The sequence below is a fragment of the Bos grunniens genome, chromosome 17 (genome assembly GCF_055505025.1).
Source record: "Bos grunniens cultivar Pamir isolate PY7600 chromosome 17, Bosgru_T2T1.0, whole genome shotgun sequence".
Classification (NCBI taxonomy): Eukaryota; Metazoa; Chordata; class Mammalia; order Artiodactyla; family Bovidae; genus Bos; species Bos grunniens.
Window position 1 is genome coordinate 30,011,619 of NC_141181.1, and position 19,643 is coordinate 30,031,261.

Consider the following 19,643-nt stretch of genomic DNA (forward strand, 5'->3'; position numbering starts at 1 on the left):
GTTTTAAAAGAATACTCACTTCAGTGTTCACTAATTCACTTGGTGTTGGCCAATTTGCCATATCACTGAAATCACTAGCCTAAGAAGTAATAAAAGAAATGTTACACAAATTAGGAATTTTTTAAATAGAAAAAGATTTTTCTAAAAGTAAATGTAACTTTTAAAATCATCTACATTCATTTATATGTAGGCATTTGCCAAATTAATCCAAAACTTTCTCCAAACAACAGAACCCAGAAAGAATGCTTTGGTCTTATAATCCAGCTTCTGGCACGATTAACAACTTTGACTAAACTGATAGATGCAGCATAACATATACACATGGAGATCTGGAAAAGGCTACAATTCTCTAGTATATTAATATCAAACATCAATGACAGAAGAGAAAAATACACAGTAATCTGAGGAGTTCCTTTCAGAATAGTCAAAAATTATTTATTGTCAAATATACCTTATTGGATTTCTTTGTCTTGAGTTTTCCTGCTTTTATAATTTGAGGGGAACTGAGCTCTAAAAAAAAAAAAAAAATACAAAGAACTGTTTTTTACAGCCGTATCACTTAAAATATTTGACAAAGTAACAATTAAAGCAATTTCAGTAAGTCAACGTAGTCATTATTTTCAACAAAATGCAAAGTTCTAAGACTCAAATTCCTAACAAGAAATCAACCACATTTCAAACATGGACTGAAAGTGGTCTACAGTGTTCAAATAAAGAAGAAAATATTAACAGCTTACTGAACTGACAGACCAGTCCTTTCACTAACAGGTGTAACATGGAAAAATTAGAAATATAACACATTTTTGTAAAGTTGGCGAATCAATTCCCAATGGGATTTATATATATTTTTATATATATATATATATATACGTGTGTGTGTGTGTATATATATATATTACGTGTGTGTGTGTGTGTATATATATATATATATATGTTGTTGCTGTTTAATTGCTAAGTAGTGTCTGACTCTTTGCAACCCCATGGGCTGTAGCCCTCCAGGCTCCTTTGTCCATGTAGTTTCCGAGGCAAGGAAATGGGTTACCATTTCCTTCTCCAGGGGATCTTCCCAACCCAGGGATCAAACCCATATCTACTGCATTGGCAGGTGGATTCTTTACCACTGAGCCACCAGGGAAGCCATATATTATATATATAATACATGTAATATTTAAATATATAATATATAAATATATTTGTATATATAAATATATTCACATACATCAAGAAGCATCCAGAAAATAAGTCAGAAGACTTCAATTTGTCTTTGGAAAAACCAAAATAGCTTATCTCTAGAATCAAGCCATAAAAAATAAAACAGACGTCTGTAAAAGCATGTGTAAGACTATCACAGTATCATCACCTGTCCCTATCTTGAATAAGAAGACAATGATGGATAACAATAGTCTCCAAATGAAGCTTTAAAATGTCTTTTTATCTAGCACAATGATTATCTAGTTAAACATGCCCTAAAGTAAATATTAAAGTCGAATAAACAGAAAACACAATAATTTAGTAAACAACGAATCCCATAAATCATGGCAATGACTAATTCAGAGTAAAATAAAATGATTTTTGAGTTAAAACCAGAAAAATTCAAATAAGATATTATGAAAGGAAGCTGGATGAAGGATGACGACATCCCCAGGGATGGGCACACAAGGAATGTGAAAACTGTAGAAATTCTATTCCTAAAGCAGATAGTGAGTACATGCCTATTTGCTCTACACTTCCTTATACTTTAGGGACACAAGTAAATGTGTAAGTAAACGTCAGTTGCTCCGTCATGTCCCCCTCTTTGTAACCCCATAGGCTGTAGCTCGCCAGGCTCCTCTGTCCATGGAATTCTCCAAGCAAGGGTAGCCATTCCCTTCTCCAGGGAATCTTCCCAACCCAGGGATCAAACCTGGGTCTCCTGCACTGCAGGCTGATTCTTTAACATCTGAGCCACCAGGGAAGCATATTGTGTAGTCAGTCACTAAGTCATGTTCGACTGTTTGTGACCACGGACTGCAGCCAATCAGGCTCCTCTGTTCATGGGATTTTCCCAGGCAAGAATACTGGAGTTTGTTGTCATTGGGGAGCTTTCCAACCCAGGGATCCAAGCGGCATACCCTACATTGGCAGGAGGATTCTTTACCGTTGAACCACAAGACTATTATTAACCTAATGAGCAATTCACTATCAGGTCCAACTATCCTATTTCAACAATTTCCCACCACAATTATGAACTCAAAATTTTTCAGTAGCAACCATAATACAGTTTCATTTTTAATATGACTACTTAGCACTGTTTTGAAAACCCTGACAATTTTCAGCTTATCAATTATTTCATAACAAAATTCACAATTGTGCTTCCATTTATAAATAAATCCCCCTTCTCCAACTTGCTTCACCTCTTCTTAAAAAGTCTACAGAAACTACTACAGGGAAATGTATACATGCATATAAATATGCATAGGGATAAATACTTCATTAAGAAAAATGAGATGCAGAAAAAAATATGATGGATGGGTAGGACAAAAAGGGAGGCAGGAAAAAAATCTAATCTAACAAAAACAGTATTTGTCCAAATATTATCTGGAATTTGACTAAGGTATGTTCTATAAATAGCACATATATTTTATGAAAGTTACACAGTATCAAACATTTGAAAGACTCTTCCCTTAGCCAAATAAAAACACATCCCAAAATATTGCTAAGTCAAGTAAATTATTGCCTGGTGGTTACAAAACACAGCCTTACACAAACTATTTGATGTAATGGGAAGTAGTTAGGCATAGGCCACAAAAGTGAGTTTTATTACAAATCAAGAAGACATTAATAATCACAAAATTAAGGTCAGAAATTTAAAAATTATTCTGACCACATAAACTTTTAAACTTCAGTATTAAATGACAAGTAAGTTATTTACAAACAAAAATATTCGAATGTAAGTTAATAATCTTTTTGATTTAAAAATCAACATGGTGCCATACCCTACACAGACACTGATTATAACCTCTGGCTAAAAGAAGTTGGGAAGGTAACCCAATACTGTAAATCAACTATACTTCAATTAAAAAAAAAAAAAAGTTGGAGGTAACTCCCTGGCGATTCAGTGGTTAGCACACAGTTCTCTAACTGCCAGAGGCCTGAGTTCAAACCATGATTTGGGAACAAAAGATTCCACAAGCCATGCAGGGCAGCCAGGAAGGTAGAATCTTGGATCTTTATTTCGTCACACATTTAAAAATAAAAGGAAAAGAGATTTTTACTTCAACCAATTCTTTTGTTTAAATTTTAATCTCTCAACTCCTCAGGTAATACATGGGAAAATTGATCGCATTTAATTCTGTGGCCTCTATAATTCTGACATTTTATTGATAAGAGTATCTTTAAGTACACACTGTAATTTGGATATTTATAGTTTACCAATATGGTAATTTATTTTCATCAAAAGATATTTGACAAATTATGCTGGCTACTGTGGTTGGATACTCCGGGATAAGAAAGAAGGATTTCTTAATACTGGTTACCAAGTGGCACTTTTAATTTACTTTTTTAAAAGGAAGACTGTCCTAGAACATTCCTGTTCCCAAGTCCCAATTGTTTCCACAGAAACAATGTTTCCTGATTAATGAGTTTAGGAAAAGAACTGACTTGCAAAGCCAGCACCTTTCCCCTCTTTCCTTTGGGAGCTAGCTGTCCACAAAAAGTAAGCATTCTGGTCTGCTCCTTCATGCTATTAACCACACAGGGTAGACTACCCAACAGAGGCAGAAAGGGAACACGCAGTTGTGCAACGCCAACTGTGAATACATTTGTCTAATTCCAAATTCAACATAAGGAAGTCCTTTGTGCTGCTCTCTTAGACCACCTCATCAACCTACTCTTTTTTTAGTTAAAAGAATGACATAAGCTTTAAAAAAACAAATCTGAATAAAAGATAAATATGATTCAAAAACGAAATAGCAGTAGCCAAACACGAAATGGCACTAAGAAATTTAAGTGAAGACAATTTTCACCTATTGTGCTGACAAAAAAGAAAATGCCAAGCGTTGAGAAGCCTGTATAAATGGACATTTCTCTCATGCTGTTGGAATGAATATGAAGTAGTAGACTCTTTCAAGGGTAATCTGTCATTTAAAATGTATATACTATTTTTGGAATGTCCTGCCAATCCAGTGGTTAGGATTCTGCTCTCACTGCCAAGGGCCTGGGTTCAATCTCTGGTGGGAGAACTAAATAAAACCCCCAAGCCACGTGGCAAAAAAGTACTACTACTACTAATATATATATATCCTTTTAAAAGATAACCAACAAGGACCTACTGTATAGCACTGGGAACTGTACTCAATGTTCTATGACAACCTATATGAAAAAATAATCTGAAAAAGAATGAATATACATTCTGAATCACTCTGAGGTACACCTAAAACTAACACAACATTGTAAATCAACTGGAATCCAATAAAGTTTTTAAAAATTAAATAAAATGCATATACATTTTAAGGAAAAAATTCCATTTCTCAGAAATTATCTGAGAATCAAGACAAGATACAAAGATGTCTGTATAAAATTTTCACTGTAGGGATTTCTGGCGGGCTAGTGGTTAATATTCCATGCTTTCACTGCAGGGAACATGGGTTCAACTGGACACTCTGGACACTAAGATCCTGTTTGCCGAGCAGCACAGCCAAAAAACTATGTTCATTGTAGCAGATAAAGGGCTTCCTAGGTGGCTCAGTGGTGAAGAATCTGGCTGCCAATGCAGGAGACACAGGAAATATGGGTTTGATCCCTGGGTTGGAAGATCCACCAGACTTCATTAAAACAAATAACCTCTAGGAAGTTCCCTAGATAACTGTATTTAAATAAATAACCTCTAGGGAGGTCCCTGGTAGCTTAATGGTTAGGATTTGTGGCTTTCACTGCCATGACTGTTCTAGAAAACTGCTCCAGAGATCCCACAAGCTGTGTGGCATAGCCAAAAAATAAATATATAACTCCTATATTCAACAATATAGTAGTTATATTATTGGTACTGCTGCTGCTGCTGCTAAGTCACTTCAGTCGTGTCCAACTCTGTGCGACCCCATAGACAGCAGCCCACCAGGCTCCCCTGTCCTTGGGATTCTCCAGGCAAGAACACTGGAGTGGATTGCCATTTCCTTCCCCAATGCATGAAAGTGAAAAGTGAAAGTGAAGTTGCTCAGTTGTGTCCGACCTCAGCGACCCCATGGACTGCAGCCTTCCAGGCTCCTCCATCCATGGGATTTTATTGGTAATTTATAAAAAATAATGCAAAACTTAAAAAATAAGACAAATGTGTATGTTTTAATATACCAGATTCTACATATAATTTTATACACACATATAGAACAGGCAAAACAAGACCAAGAAAATATTTTCATTTTCCCATGTTCCAAACAAAATGGAGGAAGCTGTTCTTCCAGTATGTCATTAGGTAAAAATCTAAGACTAAAAAAGAAAGCCAACCTAAAAACTTAGAAATATAGAAACTTTAATTTTAAAAAATTTTCAGACAGATGAAGCCTAAGAAATTTAAGCTCCAATGTATATATACACACACTCACGTTTATATGTGTATATACATATGTATATATATGTATATATATCCAACATATATACACACACATATACATACATGTATCCGTGTATATACGTATATATACACACATATATACATACACATAAACAACTACGTGATCTTCATATATCCATTTTTCAATCACTGGTGAGCCAAAATGCAACTTTGAGTATTACTGCAATATCTTAATCTATAAGGAAACAATTCCTGATAAGAAAACAACTCATTTGAAAAGCTTGGATAGTGAGAATAAAAAAATGCAACATTATAGGTGATTTTACTCTAATTTTCATGACCATAATCTTTAGCAAAGTTTTAATTAAGAAAAGGCATTGACAGTTATAAATCATCAATCACATGGTTTTATTATATTTAAGGGAGAAATGTCATCAAATGCCATTTTATTACAGTAAATGAGTGCCTTAAAAAAATATGTAAAAAAGCCTACTTAACTTCTCAGACTCTAAAATTGATACTATCAATCTGTAGTCACTTTAGAGAACAACCTGTCAACAAATACACTGTGACCTAACAATTCCATGTAGCTATCCTAGAGTAAATCAGACAGTATATAAGAGAAATGCATAAAGATGTTTGAAACAACCAGGATGTTGATTAATGGGTAAATGGCTAAACTGACTACATCAGTTATATTTATAGACCACTTCTCTGCAGTTTTTTAAAGTTTAGACTAAAAAGCATCAACTTTATCACAAGAAAAAATTTTTATAAAAAGTATGTAGATGGTAGTTAACTAAACATATGGTGATCATTTTGCAATGTTGTTGTTTAGTTGCTAATTCGTGTCCAACTCTTTTGCAACCCCATGGACTGTATGTAGCCTGACAGGAAGCTCTGTCCATGGGATTTTCCAGGCAAGAATACTGCAGTGGGTTGCCATTTCCTTCTCCAGGGGATCTTCCCTACCCCGAGATCAAACCTGTGCCTCTGAAGTCTCCTGCATTGGAGCCAGGTTCTTTACCACTAGCACCATCTGGATTTTCTTGACCCAGGGATCGAACCCGCATCTCCTGCATTGGCAGGTGGATTCTCTACCACTAAGCCACCAGGGAAGTCCACAATATGCATATGCAAATCTGAATCACACACCTGAAACTAGTGTTAATATAATTTAAAAACTCACTGTAAAGAAAAATAAAAGGATCAGGAAAAATTTTTAATTGAGAATAGTCTAAATACACATACAAAACACTGTATTTAGAAATAATTTCACAGAAAGGTCTGAAAGGATATTCAATAAACTGGTAACATGACTATTCTTCTTTTTGAAGGGAACGGCAAATTTGTGTTTATAAAAACATATTAATGTATAATTTATATAACAAGTAAAACATTATTAGATTTACAGTAAGCTTATTTGAGGTTTCTGGGAAACACACTTGGAGAAAAGGTTGATGGGGGTCAAGAAGACTAAAGATGAAAAAGAAAAAAATAATTTTTTGTATTGTGACCCAACCACTCAGCATGAAGGGTAGTTCCCCAACCAGGGACTGAACCAGGCCCTCTGCAGTGAAAGAGCCAAATCCTAACCACTAGGTCACCAGGCAAGTCCCCAAATCAATATTTTTGTGAGTAAAAATTAAATTTAGAAAGCTGATTTTTAATATGCAAAATATAACCATGAGTACAAGGTAAGTGACTCATAAATCCCATACTGTGACTTTAGTAAAGGTCTTCAAAATAAGTAAAATTACTTTAAACATGGATCGGGGAACAATTCTTTCTAGTCTCCTGACCAGAATTTAAGACCACAGTGATACTATTCTAGGCTCTCTTGTGGGCCAGGCTTTCGCTGAAAAGAGGTTCTTATCTGGATTACCAGAAACACCAATACACAAGCCAGAACCATCCCCAAAGTGGAGGAAAGTGTGTCACAGGGCTGAAGAATTCCTCACTTGCAATTCAGTTAGAACTCCAGGTTCTAACAAAAAATTCATGACTACAAGTCCAGAAATACTTCCCTACATCTCCTATGTTTCTATCTCTGGTAGTAAACTTTCTGGCAAAAACTTTATGGATGGAATTCTGGTACTTCATTAAGTAACAGTAAATCCTCGTTTGGCTAGGAAAAACGTAAGTTTAATTCTGATATTATAGCATAATTAATATCCTCTTTCCCTCTCATGAATCTCCTGGTTTATAGGATAAATCACATAGGTTTCCAATGAAAAAGATTATTGTACTAATTTAACACTCCCCTAAGTTTGCACCTATTCTGGACTCTGAACCATAAAGGGCGTCTGCTCCTATATCATTATGATTGAGGTTGCAAATTTACTTAGGAAAATAGAAAGCTGGCAGACCTAGGTTACAGAAGGCCCTCTGGTATTAAGAAATGAAAGAAAATACATCCACTTCATTCATTTACAAGGCCCAGAAATCTTGCTGAAAGTCAACTAGCTAGGTAGTAGCTAATCTGGTCTAGAATGCAAGCTGTGCATTTCTACTCCACAAACTCTTATCTAAGTTACCTAGACAAAGTTTTTCAGTTACGAATAGAAGTTGTGTAGAAGTTTTGTGTAGAAGTACAGAGTCAGTGTTGGGGATAGACTATAAAGTTACTACAGCACTCCAAATATAAAGAACAGTATTCCTGCAGGTACAGAATAGATTCCAAGAACAGAAATGTTGCCTACAGAGAAACATCAGCAAAATTAAAGTCCATGGGAACCACACCTGGTTAATCACCAGATGCTTAATCTGCAACAAAGATTAAGGTCCCTAATGAAGGCACCTGCAGGCTAATTATAATAAACTGTTAAATATTTTAGCAAGGTAATCTCCAATTAAAATTTGAGTCTTAAAACCTGTCAAATTAATTGTACAACCAAGAGGTTTTTTTTTTTTTTTTTTTTTGGTAGATCACTGACTATAATGTATAATGTGTGTAAGTCTCAAAGTAGGGAGGTGAGACAGACATTAAGATTCACTAAAGTTTTCGATTTAAGACTTCTGTTCTCTTCAGTTAGTAATAGTGGTAAACAAATGGAGCTTTGCAGGTAGGAGAAAATAGTGTTAAGTTTAAATTTAGAGAAAAAATTTTGAGTAGATTTTTCTGTGTTAAGATTTATCAAATGATAATTTAAAGACCATCAAACCCCAGATGTAAAATAACTATTTAAAGTTATACTGTTCTGCAGCATTAAAAAATGATTATTACTGTGCAAACCAACTCTTATCTCCCTCTATTGGAGTTCCTTAGAAGAAATGTTACTATAGCTGCAAAATGTGTCTATAACAATCACCTTATATTTGACCATTCCTTAGTCTCATTTGATCCTCACAACCCTGTAAACACGCTTAAATTTTCCCTGTTTCACTGTTAACCTTTAAGAAAAGCAAACACTTGTAAGTAAACAGCTGTAATTTCTATATGAAAAGCTTAACTTACTACAACTTAATTAGACAGCAAAACTAGTCTTCGTTTTATTTAGGATATCTATTTAACTTAAAAAAAAAACCTGACGCTGTTATAACCAAAATAAATCTCTAGGGAACATAGGGCATTGGTCCGCATCAAATTCAGTGGCACAATCTTACCTCCTCTAGGAAGGAGAGGTAACTGAATGTTTGTTGTTGTATAGTCGCTAAGACGCATCTGACTCTCTGCGACCCATGGACTGCAGCCAATCAGGCTCCTCTGTCCATGAGATTTCCCAGGCAAGAGTACTGGAGTGGGTTGTCATTTCCTTCTCCAGGGGATCTTTCCGACCCAGGGATCCAACAGGCATACCCTACATTGGCAGAAGGATTCTTTACCGTTGAACCACAAGACTACTATGACTACTATTCACCTAATGAGCAATTCACTCTCCGGTCAACTACCCTATTTCAACAATTTTCCACAATTATGAACTCAAAACTTTTTACTAACAACTACAGTACAGTGTCTCATTTTTAATATGACTACTTAGCACCGTTTTGAAAACCCTGACAATTTTCAGCTTATCAATTATTTCATAATAAAAAAATCACAACTGCTCTTCCAATTATTAATAAATTCCCCGTCCGACTTGCTTCACCTCTCCTCAGTCTACAGAAACTTCTGTAGGATGAACTGAACATCTACCTCAAGTCAGCTTTCCCAAGTCACTACCACGTGGAGACAAGACAAAACTGAGGCAGTGCCAGCGGAGTGGCTCAGCTCCATTGCCCCCGCCGTGCCTCCACTAGTCAAGGAGAACCCGAGGTCCCACCTCTTCCTGTCGCTCCCTTCCCAGATGTCCATTTATGTAAATAGGCAGAATGAATGACACCTTGGAACGAAACACCTCCGACTGACAGGGCAAGGAGCCCTGCCCCTGCCCCTCCCCCAGCCCCGCGGAGCCTTGGTCCCCATGAGTCGCCCCTGCACACACCCTCCCGGTGCCTACCGCAGAGGAGCCACAGACCTGCCTCCAAGGTTTCCAGTGGGGGCAATGGCAGAGGCCCCGTCCCGGCGGGGGACAGGTGCTGGGGAGGCTTTCTGGTCCAGGGATTCTCCTTCGGCGGCGGTGGCGGCGGCTGCAGCTTTTCCTCAGAGCTGGCCGCCGCCTCCTCCTCCCGGGCATTCTCGGCCGGCGGGTCCCGCGGCAGCGGTCGCGGCGGCTCCCCGCCAAAGGGCCCTCCTGGCCCGCGCGCCTTGTGCGCCAGGTGCAGCGCCAGGGGCTTCACAGGCACGGCCGCCTGAGGCACGCTGTGTCCCAGCACCGGCGTCGGCGACGGCTCACCCCGCGCCCCCGCGCTGGTGGCGGTCGCGGCCCTCTCCTCCCTCGCCGCCTCCTTGCCCTCCCGTTCGACCGGGGGTAGCTGCTCAGCCTGCCGGCTCGCCGCGGCCGCCAGCGACTCCCTCTCAGTTGCTCCCGCGGGAGGCTCCTCCCGAGGGTGAGCGGCGGGCACTGGAATGCGAGCAGACATGGTCCCCCTGCCCCAGCCGCCCCAGCCAGGGGGGGCCCGGGGCAAGGGAGCCCGGCTGCCCGTCGCTCCGCCGGGACACCGACTGGCTCCGGCCTGAGGAAGAGAACCCGAGAACCCGGCCGCCGTCGCCACGGCCGCCCGCGTCGGGTGAGGAGGCCGTGCAGCTCTCGGCGTGCCGCCCCTCCCCGCGTCGAACGGGGCGCTAACCGCCCGTCGGCCCAGCCTGCCTCAGCGGCGCTAGCCCCGAGCCTGCCAACACGCGCCGGGTGTCGCAGCCGCAGCCGCGAGCCCTCACCCGACGCGGGCTGAGGCAAAAGCACCGCAAGCCCAGGCTTGAGGACCTCTAGCAGAGTCGGAGAGGCGCGCGCTACCTCAGCCGGTAACTGCTCGCGGGGGCGGAGGCGGGGCCGGGAAAGGGGGCGGTCCGAGAGGACGGAGCGGGGGCGGGACCTCCCGGAGGAGCGTGACGTGGCTACTCACCGGCTCCAGACCTCGCCAGGCCGCCGCCCGCGGTGGGTGACTGACGAGCCCGCCTGGGTGCCGCCCTGCTTGAGGGCCGGCCCCGCCCCAGCGGCCAGCCGAGGGGAAAGGAGGGCGAATAGGGCGAATCCCCGGCTCCCGGGCCGCGGCGGCCCTCGCTACGGGCACAGGGGCGGGGCGCGCACCAGGCCTCTGTGACTCGCAACCGGCTTGCGCTTCGCTCCGCCGGCTCTGAGGGAGGGGCGGGGCGCCCGACGCACGTGGCTCTGGGCAGCCCGGGGCTGGAGTCTCTGTGCCCCGGTCCCTGAAGACCAGTTCCCTCGGAGCAAAGTGGGTAATCTGGGCGGTCGACCCCGGGCTGCTCCCGAATGGGCCTTAGTTTCCCACCACCACCACCCGGCCAATTTGCTCCCCGCGTCCGTCCCTTCGCCCGGTGAAAAGGTTTCCCCCGGCGTTTTGGGCACTGTGACCTGTGATCTTGCTGCTGCTGCTAATCACTTCAGTCGTGTCCGACTCAGTGTGACCCCATAGACGGCAGCCCACCAGGCTCCCCCGTCCTTGGGATTCTCCAGGCAAGAACACTGGAGTGGGTTGCCATTTCCTTCTCCAATGCATGAAAGTGAAAAGTGAAAGGGAAGTCGCTCAGTCGTGCCCGACTCTTCGCGACTCCATGGACTGCAGCCTACCAGGCTCCTCTGTCCATGGGATTTGCCAGGCAAGAGTACTGGAGTCGGGTGCCATTGCCTTCTCCCCTGTGATCTTAAGCCATGTCCAAAATAAAAAACAGTGTAATCTATAGGTAACTTTAAGAAACCTTTGCCCCGGGACCAGAATTAGTGTATTTCCCCGTCCTTATTCCCACCCACAATCCGAAATAATCTATAGGTAACTGGCGCTGGGAGGGATTGGGGGCAGGAGGAGAAGGCGACGACAGAGGATGAGATGGCTGGATGGCATCACCGACTCAGTGGACGTGAGTCTGAGTGAAATCCGGGAGCTGGTGATGGACAGGGAGGCCTGGCGTGCTGCGATTCAAGGGGTCGCAAAGAGTCGGCCAGAATTAGTGCATTTCCCCGCCCTTATTCCCACCCACAATCCGAAATAATCTATAGGTAACTTTAAGAAACCTTTGCCCCGAGACCAGATATAGTGCATTTCCCCGCCCTTATTCCCACCCACAATCCGAAATTTTTAAAATGCTTAGGAGTAAAACAGATAATACTAAGCCGGCTTAAAAAAAGAAAAAGTAAGTTACAGGTTTTGTCTGTGTCTTTTTAAAAAAAAAACTTTTAAGTGTTTCAGGTGTACAGCACAGGGATTCAGTTATATACATTCTTTTTCAAATTATTTTCCATTATAGCTTGTTATAAGATATGGAATATAGTTCTCTGTGCTATATATTATGTTCTTGTTTGTTTATTTGGGGTTGTGCTAGGTCTTTCTTGCTTCGAGGGGTACTACTTTTCTAGTTCCAGTGGTCAGGTTTCTCACTTCATGGCTTCTCTTGTTGCAGGAGCAGAGGCTCTAGAGCTCCAGGGCTTCAGTAGTTGCGGCTCCGACACTAAGGCACAGGCTCAATAGTTGTGGACCATGGGTTTAGTTGCTGGGCATTTGTGAGATCTTCCCTGACCAGGGATCTAACACATGTCACCTGCAATGACTGGTGGATTCTTTACCAGTGAGCCACCAGGGAAGCACTGTTTGTTTTTTATAGAAGGTTTTGTTTTGTTTTGCTTTGTAGAGAACCCTTGTTTATTAATTAACCCGTAGTCCAAATACTTTTTCATGGAATGGATATACGTTCAATTCAGTTCAGTCGCTCAGTCGTCTATAACTCTGCCACCCCATGAATGGCAGCACGCCAGACCTCCCTGTCCATCACCAACTCCCGGAGTTTACTCCAATTCATGTCCATCAAGTCGGTGATGCCTTCCAGCCCTCTCATCCTCTGTCTTCCCCTTCTCTTCCTGCCTCCAATCCCTCCCAGCACCAGTCTTTTCCAAAGAGTCAACTCTTTGCATGAGGTGGCCAAAGTATTGGAGTTTCAGCTTTAGCATCAGTCCTTCCAATGAACACCCAGGACTGATCTCCTTTAGAATGGACTGATTGATCTCCTTGCAAGAGACTCTCAAGAGTTTTCTCCAACACAACAGTTCAAAAGCATTAATTCTTCGGCACTCAGCTTTCTTCACAGTCCAACTCTCACATCCATACAAGACCACTGGAAAAACCATAGCCTTGACTAGATGGACCTTTGTTGGCAAAGTAATGTCTCTGTTTTACAATATGCAGAAAGACTAGAGATCTCTTCAAGAAAATCAGAGATACCAAAGGAACATTTCATGCAAAGATGGGCTCGATATAGGACACAAATGGTATGGACCTAACAGAAGCAGAAGATATTAAGAAGAGATGGCAAGAATACACAGAAGAACTGTACAAAAAAGATCTTCATGACCCAGGTAATCACGATGGTGTGATCACTGACCTAGAGCCAGACATCCTGGAATGTGAAGTCAAGTGGGCCTTAGAAAGCATCACTGCAAACAAAGCTAGTGGAGGTGATAGAATTCCAGTTGAGCTATTCCAAATCCTGAAAGATGATGCTGTGAAAGTGCTGCACTCAATATGCCAGCAAATTTGGAAAACTCAGCAGTGGCCACAGGACTGGAAAAGGTCCATTTTCATTCCAATCCCAAAGAAAGGCAATGCCAAAGAATGCTCAAACTACCGCACAATTGCACTCATCTCACACGCTAGTAAAGTAATGCTCAAAATTCTCCAAGCCAGGCTTCAGCAATATGTGAACTGTGAACTTCCAGATGTTCAAGCTGGTTTTAGAAAAAGGCAGAGGAACCAGAGATCAAATTGCCAACATCTGCTGCATCATGGAAAAAGCAAGAGAGTTCCAGAAACACATCTATTTCTGCTTTATTGATTATGCCAAAGCCTTTGACTGTGTGGATCACAATAAACTGTGGACAATTCTGAAAGAGATGGGAATACGAGACCACCTGACCTGCCTCTTGAGAAACCTATATGCAGGTCAGGAAGCAACATCAGAACTGTACATGGAACAACAGACTGGTTCCAAATAGGAAAAGGAGTACATCAAGGCTGTATATAGTCACCCTGCTTATTTAACTTCTATGCAGAGTACATCATGAGAAATGCTGAGCTGGAGGAAGCACAGGCTGGAATCAAGATTGCCGGGAGAAATGTCAATAACCTCAGATATGCAGATGACACCACCCTTATGGCAGAAAGTGAAGAGGAACTGAAAAGCCTCTTGATGAAAGTCAAAGTGGAGTGAAAAAGTTGGCTTAAAGCTCAACATTCAGAAAACGAAGATCATGGCATCTGGCCCCATCACTTCATGGGAAATAGATGGGGAAACAGTGTCAGATTTTATCTTTTTGGGCTCCAAAATCACTGCAGATGGTGACCATAGCCATGAACTTTAAAGACGCTTACTCCTTGCAAGGAAAGTTATGACCAACCTAGATAGCATATTCAAAAGCAGAGACGTTACTTTGCCAACAAAGGTTCGTCTAGTCAAGGCTATGGTTTTTCCTGTGGTCATGTATGGATGTGAGAGTTGGACTGTGAAGAAGGCTGAGCGCAGAAGAATTGATGCTTTTGAACTGTGGTATTGGAGAAGACTCTTGAGAGTCCCTTGGACTGCAAGGAGATCCAACCAGTCCATTCTGAAGGAGATCAGCCCTGGGATTTCTTTGGAAGGAATGATGCTAAAGCTGAAACTCCAGTACTTTGGCCACCTCATGCGAAGAGTTGACTCATTGGAAAGGACTCTGATGCTGGGAGGGATTGGGGGCAAGAGGAGAAGGGGATGACAGAGGATGAGATGGCTGGATGGCATCACTGACTCGATGGACGTGAGTCTGAGTGAACTCCGGGAGTTGGTGATGGACAGGGAGGCCTGACGTGCTGTGACTCATGGGGTCGCAAAGAGTCGGACACGACTGAATGACTGATCTGATCTGATCTGATCTGCTGCTGCTGCTGCTGCCAATTCACTTCAGTCGTGTCCGACTCTGTGTGACCCCATAGACGGCAGCCCACCAGGCTCCCCCGTCCCTGGGATTCTCCAAGCAAGAACACTGGAGTGAGTTGCCATTTCCTTCTCCAATGCATGAAAGTAAAAAGTGAAAGTGAAGTCGCTCAGCTGTGTCCAACTCTTAGAGACCCCATGGACTGCAGCCTACCAGGGTCCTCTATCCATGGGATTTTCCAGGCAAGAGTATTGGAGTGGGATGCCACTGACTCCTCCTAATATGCTATCTAGGTTGGTCATAACTTTCCTTGCAAGGAGTAAGCGTCTTTAAAGTTCATGGCTGCAATCACCATCTGCAGTGATTTTGGAGCCCCCCAAAATAAAATCTGGCACTGTTTCCACTGTTTCCCCATCTATTTCCCATGAAGTGATGGGACCAGATGCCATGATCTTCGTTTTCTGAATGTTGAGCTTTAAGCCAACTTTTTCACTCCACTTTGACTTTCATCAAGAGGCTTTTCAGTTCCTCTTCACTTTCTGCCATAAGGGTGGTGTCATCTGCATATCTGAGGTTATTGATATTTCTCCCGGCAATCTTGATTCCAGCCTGTGCTTCCTCCAGCTCAGCATTTCTCATGATGTACTCTGCATAGAAGTTAAATAAGCAGGGTGACAATATACAGCCTTGATGTACTCTTTTTCCTATTTGGAACCAGTCTGTTGTTCCATGTACAGTTCTGATGTTGCTTCCTGACCTGCATATAGGTTTCTCAAGAGGCAGGTCAGGTGGTCTGGTATTCCCATCTCTTTCAGAATTGTCCACAGTTTATTGTGATCCACACAGTCAAAGGCTTTGGCATAATCAATAAAGCAGAAATAGATGTGTTTCTGGAACTCTCTTGCTTTTCCTATGATCCAGCAGATGTTGGCAATTTGATCTCTGGTTCCTCTGCCTTTTCTAAAACCAGCTTGAACATCTGGAAGTTCACAGTTCACATATTGCTGAAGCCTGGCTTGGAGAATTTTGAGCATTACTTTACTAGCGTTAATAAGGTATAAATATGTTTTGAGTTTTAAAATACAATAAGAGCTTTCTACTAGGCACTCTAGTAAATGATACTGGTGTATTGGTTTCATGTGAGTTTATTTTATGAGTTAATAATGTTTTTGTGCCCTACAAGTTTACTGAAAATGAGTTCAGCTAGGTGAAAAAGTTTTACCTGCAGGACTGGCCCCCCAAACCCTGCACAATAGCTGTACCTGACATCTGTAAGGACCTGGCTTTGGATCCCTCCTGGCTTCCTTTAAGGGCTGAGAAATGTGTCCAGGACTCACCTACCATGAGTCTTGTTTTGATCACATTAAACTTGAGATAAGTATATTTTTTGTTTACTCAAAAGTTGTACTAGGTGTAAATTCCTTATTTTCCTAAGACTAATAAACTATTCACACATTACAACAACTATAAACAATAAAGCCTCTTCTTGTTTTCTACATCACTAATTTACAACTTACCCCATCCTAAGCAACCTTATAAACCTTTTTCTAGTCATTGTTCTTTAGTTGCTACGTCACGTTTGACTCTTTTGAGACCCCATGGACTGTAGCCAGCCATTCTCTTCTGTGTATGGAATTTCCTAGGCAAGAATACTGGAGTGGGTTACTATTTCCTTCTCCAGGGACTCTTCCCGACCCCAGGATCGAACCCGGGTCTCTTGCGTGGCAGGCAGATTCTTTACCTTTGAGCTATCAGGGAAGCCCATTTCCAATTAAATAAGTCATTGTACGTCCACGTTAAAGTGTGTTTCCAGAGAGGCACCATCTTTACTGGGCTTCCCAGGTGGTGCTAGCGGTAAAGAACCTGCTTGCCAATGCAGGAGATTTAAGAGAGAGATATAGGTTGGATCCCTGGGTCAGGAGGATCCCCTGGAGGAGGAAATAGCAACCCACTTCAGTATTCTTGTCTGGAGACTCCCATGGAAAGAGGAGCCTGGCAGGCTACACTCCATAGGGTCACAAAGAGTTGGACAGGATTGAAGCGACTTAGCATGCACCATCTTCACTTACTCTTATTGGTGAAGCCTTATGCTTTTACCTATCAACTAGGTGATCTTCCTGTTATAATCAACCTTTTGGAATTTCCCCAGGTACTTCTTCAGTCTCTTTTACAAAAGCTTGTTAAAATGGTATCTGTTCTCAGTTCAGTTGCTCAGTCGGGTCCGACTCTTTGCAGCCCCATGGACTGCCGCAAACCAGGTTTCCCTGGCCTTCACCAACTCCCAGAGTTTGCTCAAACCTGGGAGTTGAGCATCGAGTCGATGATGCCATCCAACCATCTCATCCTCTGTCATCCCTTCTCCTCCTGCCTTCATTCTTTCCCAGCATCAAGGTCTTTTCCAATGAGTCAGCTCTTCACATCAGGTGGCCAAAGTATTGGAGCTTCAGGTTCAGCATCAGTCCTTCCAATAAATATTCAGGACTGATTTCCTTTAGGATTGACCAGTTTGATCTCCTTTCAGTCCAAGGGACTCTCAAGTCTTCTCTAACCACAGTTTGAAAGCATCAGTTCTTTGGCACTCACCCTTCTTTATGTTTGAACTCTCACATCCATACATGACTACTGGAAAAACCATAGCTTTGACTAGGCAGACCTTTGTCAGCAAAGTAATGTCTCTGCTCTTTAATATGCTGTCTAGATTTTTCATAGTTTTTCTTTCCAGGAGCAAGCATCTTTTAATTTCATGATTGCAGTTACCATCTGCTGTGATTTTGAAGCCCAAGAAAATAAAAGTCTATCACAGTGTCCATCGTTTCACCATCTATTTGCCATGAAGTGATGGGGCCAGATGCCATGATCGTCGTTTTTTTAATGTTGAGTTTTAAGCCAACTTCCTCACTCTCCTCTTTCACTTTCATCGAGAGACTCTTTAGTTCTTTGCTTTCTGCCATAAGGCTGGTATCATCTGCATTTCTGAGGTTATTGATATTTCTCCCGGCAATCTTGATTCCAGCTTGTGCTTCTTCCAGCCCAGCATTTCTCATGATGTACTCTGCATAGAAGTTAAATAAGCAGGGTGACAATATACAGCCTTGATGTACTCCTTTCCGTTTGGAACCAGTCTGTTGTTCCATGTCCAGTTCTAATTGTTGCTTCCTGACCTGCATACAGATTTCTCATGAGGCAGGTAAGATAGTCTGGTATTCCCATCTCTTTAAGAATTTTCCACAGCTTGTCATGATCCACACAGTCAAAGGCTTTGGCATAGTCAATAAAGCAGAAGTAGATGTTTTTATGGAACTCTCTTGCTTTTTTGATGATCCAGCGGATGTTGGCAATTTGATCTCTGGTTCCTCTGCCTTTTCTAAATCCAGCTTGAACATCTGGAATTTCTTGGTTCACATTCTGTTGAAGCCTGGCTTAGAGAATTTTGAGCATTACTTTACTAGGGTGTGAGATGAGTGCAATTGTGCAGTAGTTTAAACATTCTTTGGCATTCCCTTTCTTTGAGATTGGAATGAAAATGGACCTTTTCCAGTCCTGTGGCCACTGTTGAGTTTTCCAAATTTCTTGGCACATTGAGTGCAGCACTGTCACAGCATCATCTTTTCAGATTTAAAATAGCTTAACTGGAATTCCATCACCTCCACTAGCTTTGTTCCTAGTGATACTTCCTAAGGTCCACTTGACTTCACATTCCAGGATGTCCGGCTCTAGGTGAGTGATCTTTTTTGTATATTTCTTCTGTGTATTCTTGCCACCTTTTCTTAATATCTTCTGCTTCTGTTAGGTCCATACCGTTTCTGTTCTTTATTGTGCCCATCTTACATGAAATTTTCCCTTGGTATCTCTAATTTTCTTGAAGAGATCTCTAGTCTTACATTCTATTGTTTTCCTCTATTTCTTTGCATTGATCACTGAGAAACGTGTTCTTCTCTCTCCTTGCTGTTCTTTGGAACTCTGCATTCAGATGGGTATATCTTTGCTTTTCTCCTTTGCCTTTAGTGTCTCTTTTCTCAGCTGTTTTACCATTTATTTAAATAGAGTGGATTAAAGATGTAGATTCAGTTGAAAAGATGGGTATGTGGAGCGGTTCCTGAAGTTAGATTCATATGGACTACTTAACCATGGTTGGTGGTTTTGTTTGTTTGCTGTTTTGTTGTTATTGTTTCTGAAGTGAAAAATCATAATGCTTTATTGAAGAAACACAAAAGGACTTTCTTGGCAATAAGTTGTACTTGCAAGGAGAGAACTGGAGGGTTAGTGTGTATTCAAAAGGCCTGCAAAGAACTCAAGATGATAAGGTATCTTCACTCTAGTGCATTACCACTGATGTCAGTGAAGGGAGCTGGCTATTTGTTGTCCTCTTTCAAACACATGTTACTAACTCTTGCTTCCAAGGAACTGACTGTTGGAAACAACCTCACCTGTCTCCTATTTGCTCCTCCATATCTGCTCTCCACCCCTTCCCTGCTCTTGTGTCAGGAAGAGCTGACTCCGCCTGGATTACACCTGTGATAATCCCTTGTCCTGCTTGGTATCTCTGTGGATTCAGGTAGTGAGACGTATCTGCTGGAGATTCAAGGCCAGAAGATAGTGGGGTCATAGTCCTTATTGCCTAAGATGGATCACCAAGGGTTGAC

At 42.0% G+C, this 19,643-nt stretch overlaps 1 protein-coding gene across 25 annotated transcripts in view; it reads right to left on the bottom strand.

Moving 5' to 3' along the window:
• Positions 1-11,183, bottom strand: part of LARP1B (La ribonucleoprotein 1B) — a 137,064-nt gene extending 125,881 nt beyond the window's left edge. For 10 of the 25 annotated variants that reach the window (XR_015144287.1, XR_015144285.1, XR_015144286.1 and 7 more), the window contains exons 1-3: positions 9,985-10,896; positions 452-510; positions 20-79 (exon numbers count right to left, since the gene is read on the bottom strand). Coding sequence is in view for 14 of the 25 variants with exons in the window: in XM_086346761.1 (XP_086202887.1) it covers positions 20-79; positions 452-510; positions 9,985-10,507 (642 nt within the window). In the remaining 11 variants the exon portion in view is untranslated. Of the gene's footprint in view, positions 1-19; positions 80-451; positions 511-9,680; positions 9,849-9,984; positions 10,897-10,987 lie in introns of those variants that run through there. The other 15 variants (XR_015144289.1, XR_015144288.1, XR_015144284.1 and 12 more) reach the window with 5 other exon arrangements.
• Between the last annotated feature and the right edge of the window lie 8,460 nt (positions 11,184-19,643).